Source organism: Crocodylus siamensis, chromosome 7, assembly GCF_052110815.1.
Source record: "Crocodylus siamensis isolate JL-2025a chromosome 7, ASM5211081v1, whole genome shotgun sequence".
Lineage (NCBI taxonomy): Eukaryota > Metazoa > Chordata > Crocodylia > Crocodylidae > Crocodylus > Crocodylus siamensis.
Window position 1 is genome coordinate 62,064,278 of NC_143401.1, and position 16,294 is coordinate 62,080,571.

Below are 16,294 nucleotides of genomic sequence, written 5' to 3' on the forward strand. Positions count from 1 at the left end.
GAAGGTGAAATTTACCACCAAAGTATAATAATTTCATTTCCCATGTTCTGATATGATCTATGATCCTGGGCATTGATATGATCCAAAAAGAAGCTCATGACACTATAGATATAAATGGTGAAGTACCTTGGAATGAAATTAGATTCACTTGCAGAGCTTACAAATGAAATGGGGAGGGGGTACATAGAGGCAGGGGATGAGAGGAAAAGCCAGGCATCTTCCTCTAAGTGCCTGTCAAGTGACATTAAACCCTAGTCATTTATATTTAAGAAAGCCCTGCCACTACTCTTTATCCAAGAGGAAAGAGGATCACAGATTTGGGCCCAGTTTTAGGATCATGGGGAAGGGAACCGCTCCCCCCCCACTGCCCAAAGCCTTAACTATAATACATGGACTGGTATGAATGGGTGCAAGAAACTAAGTGGGACAGGGACTAGTCAAAGCAGTTTTATGCTTGAAGGTGACAGTGTAACCCAGTGAACCTATGGTCAAGTTGTGTGCTTACTACTAGAATGTAGGAGTCTAAGAGATGGCCCAGGACTTTTGGTTTAATAGCTAGGGGCAAAAAGACAGACAGAACAAATTTGAGGGATGGGGAGAACTATACGCTTGCAACCAATGCTTACACTTAATTCTAAATGAAAGAGGAAAGGGGAAGATAATACAAGTTAATCAGCCCCATCTATCATACAGGTTTTAAAAATTGGGTAACGATTAAGAAGCTCCACCACAAATTACTGTTTCTACTCTGCCTTTCTTGAGCACTAAGAGAATGACCCCTCCCCCCATTATTTATTTGATGCCATTTTGGATTGAAGTGGTATATATATATATATATATATTGGAGTAATAACTTTGCCATTATGCAAGCAGACAGTGCACATTAGACTATTAGCAAGTCTGCTGCCAAAGGAACCTTTCCTTTCCTGCAGGAAAAGGTCCACTGTATCCCCGCATGCACACCTGACTCCTGCTGTAAGCCTATTAAGAGCACCCATGAGCTCAGATCATTTACAAGGGCTATGCTGACATTATTTAAACACCACAAAGTATTTATGCCCCATCCCCTTTCCACTATTAGTTTTGGACCCAACTCCATCCCACAGGTTCTCTTCTCAGGGACTTCCTCTTTCAGTCAGCATGAAGTGAATTATTTTTAATAAAACAACATATACTACACTAAACCATGCAACAACTCAACTATGGTGACAGTGGGAGTCTTAGTTATCTAAATAAGGCTTCACTTCAAAACAGAGGCAGGGAGACGATATCTGTTATATTTAAGATTTATTCACTTGTAAATAGAAAATAGACTGAGGATTATATATAAAACCAGTGTGTACAAAGTGTCACAATAATAGACTGGAGATCGTCATGCAGCACTTTTAGGAAAAATAATTAAAATTCTGGAATATTTACAGTTAAGTGCCACATTGAGCATTTACAACACAGTAATTTACTGCAATTAGTCACTTAAAAGTAGTTCCCTAAAGAAACAAGCCTAGTACTCCAGTTTTAGGTGGGGCGGGGGGAAGTAGAGTACTTGGTGTAAACTCCAAATCTGTACATCCTTAGACATGACCTGGCAAAACAAAAAGCAATGCACCATACAGAAATCCTCTCCAAAGTCCATCTGATTTAGCAAGGAGTTCCGATCAGTGTCTCTGGCAGGTATGCAGCCTGGAGGAGGAGGAGTTGCTGGTTATATGATCTCTTTGTAGGCGACAAGAAAGACCATCTCCACAGTAGCATCGCTGAAATATCTCCAGGCCATGAGAGCCCTTTCGTCTGTGTTTTGTGCATACTTGGCCTTCCTTCAGCACAGGCTTGCAGATCTTGGACCAGAAGTGACGAGCGCAACACAGTCCCACCGCACAGTCTGAGGAGCGGAGGCAGATGGAGCTTTCCTGACCTTTGGAGAAAGAAGGGGGTTTTACGGAGCTGAACCCTTCAGAAGGGGGGCAAGAACTACAGTACCTGGCTAAACCAAGAGAAATCACCCTCTGAACAGGCGCTGGGTTCTCTGGTCAAGCGTTAGCCGAGAGGAGCAGCCTGGTGGTCCAAGCTGCACCCAGCAGCCAGAGCCCCACGCCCGCTCCTGTGGTACCAGAGAGATGCAGAGGCTGTGAAGGGGCAAGGCCAGGAGATGCCGCCCCGGCCCCCTCCCGTCAGAGCCGCAGGAAGGAGCCCGGCGCCGCTTACCTTTGGCATGGTGCAGCCGCCAGAGGGAAGTGGTCCTTTTGGGCTGTCCCTCCGGGCCGGGCGCGGGCCCCTCGCTGCCGGGCTCCTCCGTCTCCGCGGCGTGGAGCTGCTCGGGCTCGGAGGGCGCGCACATCCCTGGCAGGAGGCACAGGCGGCGTCAGCCCGGCCGGGGAGGCAGCGCCGCCCCGCCCCGCGCCCTCCCCCCGCACGGCCCCGCCGCTCACCGTTGTTGCAGGAGTTGCCCGGGCAGCACATGGCGTCGCGGAGGCAGCGCTTGCGGCGCCGCCTGCAGGCCAGGCACACCGGGGCGCCGCCGCCGCCGCCGCCGCCGCCGCCGCCGCGCGAGCAGAACTCGTCCGGGGCGCAGTCCTCGTCCTCGCCACACGCGTAGGGCTGCAAGGCAGACAGCGCCCGTGAGCGCGCGGCCGGAGCCCGCCGGGCCGGGCCGGGAGGGGCCGGGGCAGCACGTACCTGGTGCGCGTCCAGCGGCTGGTACTTGTTGCTGCCCTCGTGCAGCACCGAGTCGCGGGGGGACGCGCTGACGGCGGAGCCGCCCGGCGCCGGGATCTTGATGGCGTTGGAGCTGAGCGAGCCGGGGCCCAGGGCGGCGCTCGCCCCCGCCCAGGGGCAGCAGCACAGCGCGGCCAGCAGGGCCACGGCCAGGCGGGAGGCTCCCTCCGCGCACGGCGGCAGCATCGCGGGCAGCGGCGAGTCGGACCCGCGCGGGGCGCCCTGCATCCGGCCGGCCGCGGGGACCCAGCTCCCGAGCAGCCTGCGACTGGCGCCTACCTGCGCCCGCGGCCGCCGCTTTATAGTCCCGCGGCCGCGCCTGCCCCCGCCCCTCGGGGAGGAGGCTGCCGCCGGCGCGGGAGGGATTTCAAAGAGCCCCGGGGGGCTGCGCGGTGCCCCCGCCGAGGCTCCCTCCATTGGCTGCCGGCGCGGGGGGGCGCAAGCGCGGGGACAATTATTGCGGAGGACTCGAGCGGCTCCGCAGCGCCCGAGGAGCGGCCCCGGCTGCGGCGGGGACCTGGGCGCCCCCCGGCCCGCAGGGAGTCAGTGCCGCGGGCAGGGCGGCCCCGCGGGGGCGTCCGACGCGGAGCACCTGCCCAGCAAACCTCTCCCGGGTCCTCACGCTCCCTTCAGGGGAGAGCTGCGGGTTTGCAGCCGAGCGCGGCTTGGAAGCAGCCTCGGTCACCCCGGGAACTGTTTCTTGCGCGACTTTTTTTCCACTCAAAATATCTCCCTGGCACTTGCAGCAGAAAATGAGCCGCCCTCCCCTCCGCTCCGCTCCGCTCCCCTCCCGTCCCGTCCCGTCCCGTCCCGCTGGTCTCCACATCAAAAGGCGCGCAGGAGCAGGGAGGCCCCGCTTTGAAGGGCCAGCGCGGCGGGGACTGGCAGCTGTCAATTGCCCACGAGATCAAGGGGGGTTTGTCCCGGGCAGATGGGGGGAGCCATGGCCTCCCTGCTCCCCTTTGAAGCGTTTGTACCATGATCCGAGTGTTTCCCCCCAATTAGCAGCGTTTGCCGCGTCACCCTGATGGCTCGGCACAAAGCGGAGATCAAAGCCCGGCGCCTGAAGACAGTTTGCCGCAGCTCATTATCATCGGAGCGAGGTGCCCGAAGACAAAGCCGGGCTGAGCCGCCAGTCCGCGGCGCCCCGCCTGCAGACGTGCCAGCACCCCGCGCCTTGCCCTGCCCCCGGGGCCGCGCGGCTCCGGGCAGATGCCGGTAGCCGCCGCAGCGCCCCGCAGCCTCCGGCTTGGTGGCTCGGCACGAGGGCGCCGCGAGTTGAGCTTCAGCCCCTAGAGCCCAAGCACTCGTTTTTCGGAGCCGCGCTAATAACGACCGGGCGCGTCTCCATTTCTTGCGCGAGTCGCCAGGGCTCGTGTGACACAGGGGGTCAGGTGGCCATCGCGCCATAGATGTAACGCAGCCGGGGCGGCCGCTGCCCGCCGCCCGCCACCCGCCGCCCGGCGGGGGGAGCCCGCAGGTCTCCGGCCCCGAGGCTGCCCTCGCGCCACAAGCGGGCGGCTCTGCCTGCGCTCCACGGCCGCCGGGCCAGGGGCTGCTTGAAGCCAGGGCAGCGGCCCCGGGCCCCGCGGGGCGACGCTGCACTTCGCGGGGAATCGGCCCGGGGCTGGGGGGGAGGGAGCCAGAAACCCCTCCCGGGCCCGCTGCTCCTTTCCTCGCGGTGCCCCCTCGCCGCTGCCCCCAGCCCGCGGGGCAGGTGTGGTGCCCGGCTCGGCCCCACGCGTGTGCGCGTGTCACGCCGGCGGCCCCTCCCGGCCGGGCCGCCGCCAGCTGCTTGAGCCCGGGCTGGGGACGCCCTCGCTTGTATCGGGCGAGGCGGGCCAGGCAGCTCCTGCAAATCCACTCAGCTGCCCCCGGCGCGGCCCTTTGCCTCACTCAGCGGAGCTGGTGGATGAGACGGGAGCGGGGAAACCCGCGCGCTCAGCGCCCCCGCGTGGCACATCGGCCGCAGGCGGCGCGGAGTGACTGCGGCCTGGGTCCCCGCCTCTGCCCCGGAGACGGGGGCTGTCAGTCAGCCTGGCACTTCAGGGCCTAGGGGAGACCCCTCCGGATTCCCCTTGGCCGGCGCCAGTGCCAGTGCGCAAGGGCAGAGCTCGGGCTTGCTGGTTACTGTCATAGCCGAGGGTCCAAAAGAGCAGGCACAGTCAAGACTACAAGAGGGCCACAATTCCAGGGTAATATTAGGACAGGTGAATGGCCTGTAACTCTGCCTGTACTCCACGGAAAACCAGACAACAGTTGTCAGAGGATTTTACACAAAGCACTCTCCTCCTATGTGAAGCCACATAGCAAAACAGAAAGCCAAGCGAGGCAGGCAGCTTAGGGAAAGGTGAATCCCAAAGATTTCTATACAGGATGCAAGCTCCTGGGGAGATCTGTGAGCCGAGCCTAGCTCCTGTATCAGCAAAATACCCAGGACATTAACATTGGAATTAGAGGTCAAATTTATTGTCTCCACAGGGTTGGTGTAAATTGAGTGAGTGCTTCTTTTTGCTGCGAGTGCCAGGAGCTCTGACTTTGTTGCCATGAGTCTGACCTGCTGAGTTAGGTGTCATTTTGATAGTAATTTCCTAACACAATTCCAGACTGATACTAGGACAGGTGAAAGGTCTGTAAATCTGCCTTTACTTCAGAAAGAACAAACTAGAAAGCAGTAGCATGGCCCCTTTGTTCTTAGCATACAGAACACTTCCGCCCCCCCCCCCCACACACACACACACTTTGCTAAATCCATGTACTCCAGGGTCTTCTGCCCTCTTGTTCAGGGGCTGCCAAAAGCGCTTCTTAGCAATTACTGTAGCACTTTATAAAAGTGTTTTATCACAGAGCTCATCCCTGCCTTTGTCACCCTAACAACTATGTAAAGGAGAATCTCACCAGCCTCTTCTAAATATGGTAGTAAAATTATTGTAAAGATATCCTTGAATCCATTTCAGTTCACCTAACGTGCTGACTGGTACAAGCCGCTGGGTTCCATTTCTACTTGGAAAGGTGGCAAAAGAGGAAAGAGCCGAGCTAAGCATCCCACAATGAAAACCTTATAGTTTCATAGTTTCATAGTAGCTAGAGTCGGAAGGGACCTAGGTAGATCATCTAGTCCGACCCCCTGCCTTGGCAGGAAAGAGCACCGGGGTCAGATGACCCCGGCAAGGGTTGCCTTGAGTTGGGCTTCGGAAGTGTTTCTGAAAAATCTCACTGTTTGCAACTGAAAAATGCGTTCCAAGCTACAGGATGGTCCTGCAAACAGTTTGAGAGGGACCAATTAAGTTCATGGGGCAATGACATTTCACTCTAAACTTTGAATGCTGTAGCATTGTTCAAAGATTAATTATGGAAGCATTTAAATGGTAAGAAGCTGGGATCAGAATCCTAAAATATTGTTCAGGAGCTTCCACCTGACAGAGGACAAGGGACAGGTACACAAAAGAAAATGTAGCTAAATTTGATAATTTTGAAATGGAAGTTTGACAAACAGTTATAATGAACTGGTTATCTGGGACCAGTTTTATATGCCTCTTTTCTAATTGCCAAAGTATAAAGGTTAGTTCTGTAATGAGCTGGGGTACCGTCTCATAAATAAGAGGAAATTTATTACCGTACTTTATTCCTGCGGCAAAGTAGGAAAACAAACATAAAACCTTGAGAAACACAAATGTTGCAGCAATTAGTGATTTATATACTCATTTATGCTAGAATCTAGAAACTCTGTCCTGCGGTTGGCAGCAATAATATAATACAGACCTAGTATGTGTTGAGGAACCTCAGAACAACACTGTGCAAGGTTGCCCTGATATTGATGTACTATCTCCAAAGTCACTATGTCACTGCAGACTAGAGTAAGAGAATATGAAAGGTCAAAACCCTGAAAGGTTTTTCTAAGCTTTATACAGTGCTCCACTTTCCTAAGGGAAAGGCACACTTTCTATGATTATTTTTCATGAGTAGTTGTCTTCTTTCTCTCTAAACTGTTCTTCTTTTCCCTCAGCAGATTGTAGAAGGAAGTCCAAAAAGTCTTGTGTGTGGAGGAAAGAGAGTACATTTTATTTCTTTTGGTTATGAAACTTGGAAGGTAACACAGTTAATGTTCTAAAAAAGGATAATTTTCTTGCGATTTCCCAGTTGGTCTAATAAAAGGTATCATTTTGGAACAAAGAGTTCTAGTTTTTGTGTATGTCTTCTTGTTTCAGACCAACACGGCTACCAAGTACACCCCTTTTCTTATTAGTGGCATTTTAAAATAAGTTTCTTGACTGCTTCTGTAGAGTAGATAAAGCAGGACCAACTCTGTTAAAAAGATTGCTCAAAGGACTGATATCTTTAATGTTATAAAGGCAGTCATCTATCACCATGATGATGATACTAATGGCTGGGAGGGGTGGGAGTGGTTTCCACTAGGTCTTAATTTTCCTTCCACCTGGCCAATTTGCTTAATTCATTCTGATTCCTTTGAACAGTATCTCTGCATTACCAGGGAATGCAGTTTATTCATTTTACTCATATCCTTTGCTAACATTAGATGCTCATTAAAGTATCATCAGCATGAAAATGGTTTTAAAGATGGTTTTGAAAGTAAAACAAGACAAAAAATCCTACAATAGTACCATGTTCATCAAAGCTTTGCAGATCATAAATATTAATTCCCTTAAGGCTTGAGTGTTTATTTCAGAAGGTACAACCCTTTAATTAGAGCTACAGAACTGACTACTCATGTACAGTCTTTATATTTTTGTTTCTTTGTGCTCTGATATTGTCAGGTCTGAAAAGCAAAATATGACCTAGCAAGGTCAATAATGGAGGGGAAACCTTGAAGCAGCATTTAATGCAAGTATTATAGGACCTCGTGTATGCAGTGCATTCATTGCTCTATGAGTCAGTAATAAACCATGTTGGAGCATGGTGTTTTCAGTCATGTTACTGGAGTTACTGTTTTTCATATAAGAAGTGATACTAAGATCCTTATAATTTGTATAGATATTGGCTAAGTGGTAACTTCTTGTTATTTTTAGCATAAAATAATAAGTGTCAACCCCTGGCCAAAGTCAGACTCCAGTGATTATGTTTTGATTCTCTAAATCAGTGGTTCTCAATCTTCTTTGTTGCAGGATCTATTTGTAAATTTTGATGGCCAGTCCCAACCCAGTGCCCCTCACTCCCTACCTACTGCCCGCGGCCCCAGCCCCCAGTATGTGGGGCAAGGAGTGGATGTGTGGGACAGGGTGGGGTATGTGTGGGGCATGGGGGCCCCCAAGCAGCTCCTTGCAGGCTGGAACTCTGACAGCCTGCAAAGGGAAAGCCATGGTTTCACACAGTTTTCTCCTTTAAAGGAGAATCCATATCTAAAATTTGTTGATCCATTTTTAAAGTTTGTTCATGACCCTTTAATATATTCTTGTGACCCACTGTTGGGTCATGACTCACAGGTTGAGAAACACTGCTCTGAACTGTCTTTGTAGTTTAATGAAACCATATATACTTCTGTACTTCATGTTCTGGACTGTTGCTATAATACCGCTGACAGCAATTGGCTGTATTTAAGTGACCGGCATGTAGTATTTTTTTACCAACTTTATAGTTTCTTAGGGGTGGGAAAAGGGGTTATTTTTGTAGAGTTTTCAAAGATATTTAAATTAAGAGACTTAATGAAAGGGTTGGGTTCAGTTTATAAACTGAAGCCCAAATTTCAGTCATTATACTTTCCAGGAAGTCCCCAAACACGACTGTTCCCAAACTGTATCCTTTAGAGGGGCACAGGAGGGCAAAGGAGAACAATTGTCATACTTATTTTTTATTTCACCTCACCAATATTCGCTTTTCTTCTGCAGAACATCATTTAAGTGTGTGCTTTACTTTGACTTCAGTGGGATTATACATAGATACTTAAATGATTTGCAAGGGGAGATACTTAAGCATGTTTATGAAAAATAGCTATCGTACTCATTCATCTTGTTGTACACTAACATGCACTCATACCATCATTTTGCAAGATCTATACTTACTACTGAGATGAGATCAGACAGTAAGAGGCTCTTTACATTTTATGCACTACAGAACTCAGGTTGCATCTGTCTATGCTTTTTATTGCAAATCTGTGGTGGGGCAAGTTTAAGGTGATGCTCACTTTCCTTTCCTACTATCTATGGTTAAACAGTTACTGTCCTTAGATATGTACCTTGAGGGATGATAAAATATAATAGAGTATTATTTTCTGTATTATCATTACCATTTTTGTTTTGTCTTCTTAGCATATGTACAGTTTACCATTAGACACCATCTTTTGGATTCAATTACTTCTCTGGAAAATGTATTACATTCCAGTATGTACAAACAGAAAAACAAATAGTAAAATCCAGATAGATTTTTTTTACAGCTGATGACTAATTATACATGTGACGGGCTAGCTGGCAGTGACCTAGCCCAGGGATTTTGAAGGGGCAAAAGATGATTGGAGGACTTGGGATTCCCTTTCCTCACCAATCAGGCCCCAGAGACTCACCCTCCATGTGCCCTGATTGAACTCTTGGGTCACCTGGAGGGAGATGAAAGGGGCAGTGTGGCTGACTCAGGAGAAACCAGGAAGGGACCACAAGAAAAGACATTCAAAGAGCTGGCAAAGAGCTGAGCCAGCGGGGTGGGAGCAGTTGCCCCAGAAGAGCCTGGGGAGTGAGACCTGCAGGCAGCAGTGGGACCCTCAGCAGCGCGGCGTGCAGTCGGCAGGAGAGGCTCCCCACTGGGCTCCAGGATCCCCTACGAGAGTCCGCAGCCAGCAGGAGGGGCTCCCCGGCTCCAGCATGGATCTGAGCAGTGACCTGAGAGGTTCCCAGATCTGCTTCCAGCTCCTCCATCAGAGGTCAGGCAGCATGACATGGGGCTGGGGCTCCAGGAAGGTCAAAACCCCTAGCAAGTGGGGGTACTGCCAGCACTGTTGGCTGTGTGGTAAAGTCTTTACCTACCACATGGAAAAGCCAAGTTCAAGTCCTGACTTTGATGACTTGAGGTGAGTGAGTAAACAGGGAGAAATTCCTCTTGCAGTGGAAAGGGGCCATTGTGTTTTTCCCCTTTCTCCCCCTCCAGGTACCTAGGCCCTATATTCCTTGGTATTTAACATTTGCATTTTGTGCCTTTTATATTTCCAGTAATACCAAGCAGTATTGTTTGTTCTGCTGTTTGTGTTTTACATTTTGGTTAACCCTGTCTTTTGTCAACTGGATGAATATGTCTATGGTTGTAAGTGTCTAACCTTTGTTGAATTCTGCCCCTTCAGGGCATGTGTCCCCTATACCCCCTGGTTTATACTGGTTATGTTCCCAGTATTGTTCCCTCATTAAAAGGTATATGGTTAAGTCCCCATTTGTGGTCTGGCTCTGTTCTATAGGAGAAGGAGAGTCCCAACACCTCCCACAGTACTTGTGCACCTGCTTTGATCCCTTCAATTGGAGAGAGGGTACCTCTTGGAGTACCACCTGGGTTACATATACAGTATTAGGTGGTACCATAAATGCAAATATCATTTAGCATACTTATCAAATTAAACACCAATTTTCAGTTACCACGGATATGTTTGGTTTTTTTTTCAGTATGGCTACTCGATATATATTTTAGATGACAATTTATGTATATCAAGTGCCTTAAGAGCACTCAGTCCAGAAGTATTTTCCAACAACTGTGTCATGGTGTATCCTAATAAAATAGGATATTAAAATATGATTAGGTTTCCATCTGATATACAGTTCTCTGAAATTACTAATTGGACATCAAATAACACCTCAAAACAATGTTCAAAAGTAATTATTTTTATTTCAACTCTATAAAGTATACAACAGGCACTCGGCAATTACAGCTGCAGGGAAAATACAGAGCAAAACAAAAGCAGTTATGAAAAAAATTCTTAAATCTACATCAAAAGAGTGCAACTGGTCACCGACCATTTGATGATGGACATACTTTGACAAACAAAAAACCCTCTTTTATGTAGAATCCATTGTAAAAAGAAAACTAGAGAAATATAACCATAAGAATACAAAAGAAATGACCAGTGTAAAAACAGCATACATTGGAATCAGTATGGTAGGCAACTCTGAATGAAATTTCCCTTTGCTAGGAAAGCCTGAAACATTTGAGAAATTGTCGGAGTCTCAGTACTATATCTGTTTGTAGTGGACAGTTACAGAAGAGAACTAATAACACACTTTCAATGTTTAGGTTTCCAGGTGTGTTAAAAGAGCTTGCCTCAGAAACAATTTGCATATACAAGGACTTATAGAAAGCACTGATCCTGTTTTGTTGAGTGGTGCAACAAGATACTCCTTTTCATAGTCATTGGTTTCATGGTAAGATGCAGTTTTGTTTGGTGTAAATTACAGTTAATTGCCAATCATTTCTCTGTGTGGAATACTTGTAATGAGTTTATAAAATATGATATGTTAGAACTTTACTGCACTATACTTTAAATCTGCACAGCTTAGCAAAACAGGAATACCTGTATACAGACTGATAGTATGTCATATATTAATTTGACCTGCACATACATTTATACATTTCACAGAAATGACGCTGTATCTCATTAACAGATACACAGCTCTGGTACATTTAACAGAAATAAGAGAACAACTTCATCATTTCTGTAATTCATCAATATTATATAATAAAGGCTTATAAATTGTTAGCAGAAAGAACTGTAAAACGCAGCAAGCTAAGAAAGGACAACATTTTGAGGTGTGTTTGTCTTTGTCATGCAGCATAACACCAAATTTGTATTTTTATAGGATGCCATGGATTTAAGGCACTTGCAACAATGCCAAATAGTTAGGTCATGTTCTAAACTATGGGACAGATGAATAACAGTACAGTTGCATAAAAATCCAATAATACTGACAATTATGACATTAATTCAAGTCTACTTGATCTAAAAACATTACATTACAAATAAGAAAATGAAGAAAATAATGCCTTGGAACTCTAAATAAAAAGTTATATGTGTACCACAAAATATCAACACGAAAATATCTATTTACATAAATATTTGCTGTGGTCCTATTGTTAAATAAGAGTTTACTATGGATAATGTAGCACTGTAATAAGCTACAGATCACCTGTATCTTATGAAACCAATCCTAACACACTTGTTTTAAATATGGTAGCTGATTTCTTCTTACGTAAATACACCATCTTCCAATATATTAAATAGTAGACAAAGAATAAGAAACAGTAAATGGAAACAGATGCAATCAAAATAGGTGAATATATATGTAAATCAAATATATTATTTATAAAAGAATGGTTTATTAATATACTTATGCAAGTTAAATTATTTAAAATACACTTGGTAAAGATAATGAACATTTAAGGTGTTTTCTATCATAAAAAAATTGTATTAATACAGTGCATGCCACATGATTCAGGTATTAATGTTCATGGCACAAGGACAAAACTAATAAGAACAAACAAAAAAACCAACAAGCTAATTTTGTAACACTCTTCCATGTAATGTTTTCAGTTCACCCAAAAAATATTGTGAAACTTTTTTTTTCTTGGGAATTCTTCAGTTTTTCAGAACTGGTGATTGAATCTCAAGTATTAATCAAAACAAATAGTTATAATAGAGACAGGGAGCAACATCCTGTTCACCTGCTTGCGTATAACAAGAAAGTCAGTTAACAAATTAAACAAGTTTCATTGTCCAACATAGTCACTTCATTCAATGTCAGAAAATAGGGAGTAATGGAAAAAAAAGTCAGCTCTAATGCAGAAATTACCCTTTTTCTTCTTTACTAAGATGACTACGTGATTATTTTAGCCCTAGTATCTAATGTCTGGTGTCAGACAGTATTTAAATCCTTAAGTTAAATGTTTAAAATTAAGTGTATGTTATACTTGTACACAAGTAGTTCCTGGTATATGTAGTAATTATTTTTCTATGATTGCTTCAAGGTGTACAAATATCAATGCAATGCCACACATGATTAATGAATAGCAGAAATAACCTGAAGTTACATTGTGCTGATGATGTTGCCTCATCCTTCTCTATAACTGTAAAAAGAAAAATCAATGAAACAGACTGAAGTTAAAGGGACATACAGTAAGTGAGGCGCTCTAGTTTGCTGGCAAACTGTTGACATGTTGTTGATATATTTATTCTGCTTATTTGACAATATCTTAAATGCTCTATTAAACCTATATAAGTCATTATGGATATGAAAATCTGGAAAAAATGTAGTAGTAATAGGGGATTTATGATTAGTGGAATGACTTATTTGCTTCTCCTGTATTTACAGGTAAAGACAAAAATCTGAATTACTTGAAAAAAGCCTAAAACTTATCTTCATTACAGTCCCATTCCTTTTGAAATCAATGACAAAACTTCCATTGATTTCAGTGGAGCAAGATCTGACCCTCAATTCCTATGTTTCCAAAAATCATGTCTGTATTTAAATTGTCTATGCATTCAGAAACATACAGTGACCAACCACTATTTTAAAAATAGCATTTGCCAAGAGTTACTACAGTGCCTTTTGGGAATATCACTACCTTCCTTTTAGAATTTAGAACAAGAAATATCCATTTTACCTATGTGACAGATTAGCAAACATTGAGCTTTTAATGGTTTCTACTGTAGTAACATGGTGTCAAATTACACAGTCACAACTTTTGACATCATGATTCATAACATAGTGTAAAGAAATATGAGGCACAAACATAATGAGATCCTGCTAAAATATATTACAAGTATTGTAACAAAAATGCTTCGTATAGGTATGAAGGAATACATTGGCATTTGGTTTAACACACATGATTAGTAGGCAAATAGGATCTGATTCTCATCTTACTTCACCAATTTAATCATGAGTGACTCTGCTGAAGTCAATGGAATTATATTGTTATAAACACAGTGGAAGTGAGAGAAGAATTTAGGCCAAAATATCTGTTTCCCATCTCTTTCTTATAATAGTTTGAAGTCATCTAACTCTTGTCATTTTAATGTTTCAATATAATGATGGAGGCATCTGCAGATTGCAAGTTCACACACTACTAAGTCTCACGCAGTGGATCTGTATCGGTCTCATATTTAGTTTTCACTCAGTAACTCCACTGATATCCATGGAGTTTCTCCCAATTTACACTGGAATGACATTAGAATTTCATGCTGTATCCAAGCCTATTAGACTCACTGTGATAATGCTGTCATGATGGAAATCACTAAGTTACATTTTTGAGATGTAGTAATAAAAATACAGCTGGGTTACCTGCAAGCTGGCCCCAGTATCATCATTTCTTAAAGAAAAAATAAGAATATTATGATTCTCAAATACTGCAGAATAAATATGGAGATGCCAAAGAGGAGATTTAAAGGGTTCTCTGTTCTAAGATCATCACTGAAAGTGATGTCTCTTGCTACATATTTCTGAAATGGTTGTTGATGGTTGAACATTTAGATTCACAGATGAAAGATGTACATAGCACCTATAAAGTATATTACAGGACTTGTATTTTTCCCTTTGGGTTTCAACAAAGTAAGTTATTTTAAGCTAATTTTTACTGTCTTGTACATAATTAATAAGACCAGTTGGCTCCCATCATTTTATTCCTAGGACCATTATTTAAGCACAATTTATTTCTTACATGTAAAATTAATAACTTTATGATTTTTTCATGCAATTATGCATTTTTACCAAAAGAAAAAATACCATTAGTTACATCACGTTCTCAGTCACACATGAGAACCGACCCAGACCAGCCTTGACAGAACCTATAGCAGTTGTGCTTTTGTTAGATCAATTTAAAAAATCTGTCCAAAAGAAAAAGGAAAGGTAAAACATTCAGTCTTGTCATGAATACTGCTTGAAAAAAGAACAACTTTTAGCGCTGTTTTGACATGAACCATTTGACCAGTAGTTTTGTGGTCCTCCTTTGTATATACACTGGCCTGCAGTAAAAGACCCTATTTATTCACTTTGAAGTGTGGGAATACCCCAGATACTGTACCATAGATAACTTTAGTACCTCATACATTATCATTTGATCCTACTGATAAAGCCAGTACCTTGCAGCTAGAATTAAGTGTACCTTACACTAGTTATCTTTCAAATTATAATTAGAGCATATCAAGATCATTGCAGTGATAGAAAACATATTTCTGTACTAGTGAAAAGGCTTTGCTTCAGGACCACCATGTCAACTGCTATTTTAAGTTCAAACATAAAATGTGTGAAGAGCACTATTGTCATCTAAGCAATAAGTCCTAATGCCACTGTAGTTACTGTAGCAGCATCAATCAAGGCATCATGGTGACCCCGAGCACTGATCCTCCCCAATTCCTTCAATTTTGCTGGCAGCTATGTCTCAGGAAGCTGTCTTCAGCAAGGCAGAAGCAGGTAAGAGAAATACATTAAAAATCTATGTCCCATCCTGAGTTGTCATCAGGTGGTGGTTCATCATTGTCCTCAGGGAAACTGTCAAAATTGCTTGTGTCTGTTGGAGATGCAACCTGTTAAATGAACAGAGTTATGTTGTTGACATCACTTTTTTTTTTTGACATTAAGGATCGTTTTGCTTTAGGATTTTTATCACACCTTTTTTTCTGACCTTGTAACAAATATTAATTAAAAATTTGCCTATAGTAAAATTCATCAGAGCTAAGTAGGTAATGGAGCTGGTCAGGAATATGAATATGCTGGAAATGTCTTGCATTTAACCAACTCTCACTGAATCACAAGCAGAACTGTAACAGAACACCTCCTAGTTCTTTGGTGGATGGCTGGGGATTTGAGGGCCTTCTTTGGGCATAATTTTAAGGTGGTCTTGATATGCAGACTGTCCTGGCTGAGATCTCGGGCACTTGCAAGCTTGAGGGAAGTCCCACCATTCTAGAGCTTCTAAGCAATCTTCTTTGAAAAGTGAAGCCTACAAAGCCAGTGGCCATGAGTCCTGGGACGGGCTTCCAAGTCCTAAAACTCCAGGAGCTCTGTCACACAGACTGACCTGGCATGGGAAGGCACCAGGGTTTCCAGACTGCTGGGCCAATTGTCTCCAGAGGTTGTCCTGTTTCTGAGTACACAGACCTGGTTGCCATCTGATCTAGAAGTTCAGAAGCTCTGGGGCTCCTGGCCCAATAGGTGGGTTCTGCCTTGGAGTGACACCCTGTGAGTCCTAGCAGCTTTGGACTGAAATAGTGCTTTGGCTTCAAAGACATTTTGAAGAAAATTATTTTTTTCTGAACCAGAACCAAACTAAATTTCAAAATGTTATTTCCATGATATTCTGGGTTTTGGCCAGATCATTTAATAAAACTTTTCAGAGGAAGATGACCTAAACACATTTGTCCATTTATGGTACTGTAATCTAAAGGGTACAACTGCTAAGCTTTTTATTGATTATTAAGTTTTACAACCAAAATTAAATTGGTTATACAGGATTGTAGGTGCATTTGACATAATTACTATATACACACAAGCAAATGAGAAATACAAAAACAGACCAGCAACTTGCCCAAACCAAAAAAAACCCTAAACCCATAAGATCACACTATACCCCTATAGCACCCCACAATACTTAAAAGATCAAACCA

The 16,294-nt window shown here is 44.5% G+C and overlaps 2 protein-coding genes across 7 annotated transcripts in view; both read right to left on the reverse strand.

The window, feature by feature from the left end:
- Positions 1-1,272: 1,272 nt before the first annotated feature.
- On the reverse strand, positions 1,273-3,234 carry DKK1 (dickkopf Wnt signaling pathway inhibitor 1). Its single transcript, XM_090057287.1, has 4 exons — positions 2,674-3,234; positions 2,427-2,595; positions 2,203-2,337; positions 1,273-1,912 (listed from the first exon to the last, which is right to left on the reverse strand). Exons 1-4 carry the CDS (start codon positions 3,127-3,129, stop codon positions 1,656-1,658), a joined length of 1,017 nt encoding a protein of 338 aa, XP_089913413.1. The 5' UTR covers positions 3,130-3,234; the 3' UTR covers positions 1,273-1,655.
- A 7,282-nt stretch (positions 3,235-10,516) lies between these two features.
- Positions 10,517-16,294, reverse strand: part of PRKG1 (protein kinase cGMP-dependent 1) — a 1,074,795-nt gene continuing 1,069,017 nt past the window's right edge. For 4 of the 6 annotated variants that reach the window (XM_090058532.1, XM_090058530.1, XM_090058531.1 and 1 more), the window contains one exon: positions 10,518-15,214. In XM_090058532.1, the coding sequence (XP_089914658.1) occupies positions 15,116-15,214 (99 nt within the window). In that variant the 3' untranslated portion in view covers positions 10,518-15,115. Of the gene's footprint in view, positions 15,215-16,294 lie in introns of all 6 variants that reach the window. The other 2 variants (XM_090058529.1, XM_090058528.1) reach the window with 1 other exon arrangement.

Excerpts from the sequence above, each read along its gene's own strand:
- DKK1 (XM_090057287.1), bottom strand. The coding sequence starts at position 3,129 with ATGGAGGGAGCCTCGGCGGGGGCACCGCGCAGCCCCCCGGGGCTCTTT. Across the intron at positions 2,338-2,426 it reads GGGCAACTCCTGCAACAACG|GGATGTGCGCGCCCTCCGAG; the intron begins GTGAGCGGCGGG and ends GCCTCCTGCCAG. Across the intron at positions 1,913-2,202 it reads GCGGCTGCACCATGCCAAAG|GTCAGGAAAGCTCCATCTGC; the intron begins GTAAGCGGCGCC and ends CTTTCTCCAAAG.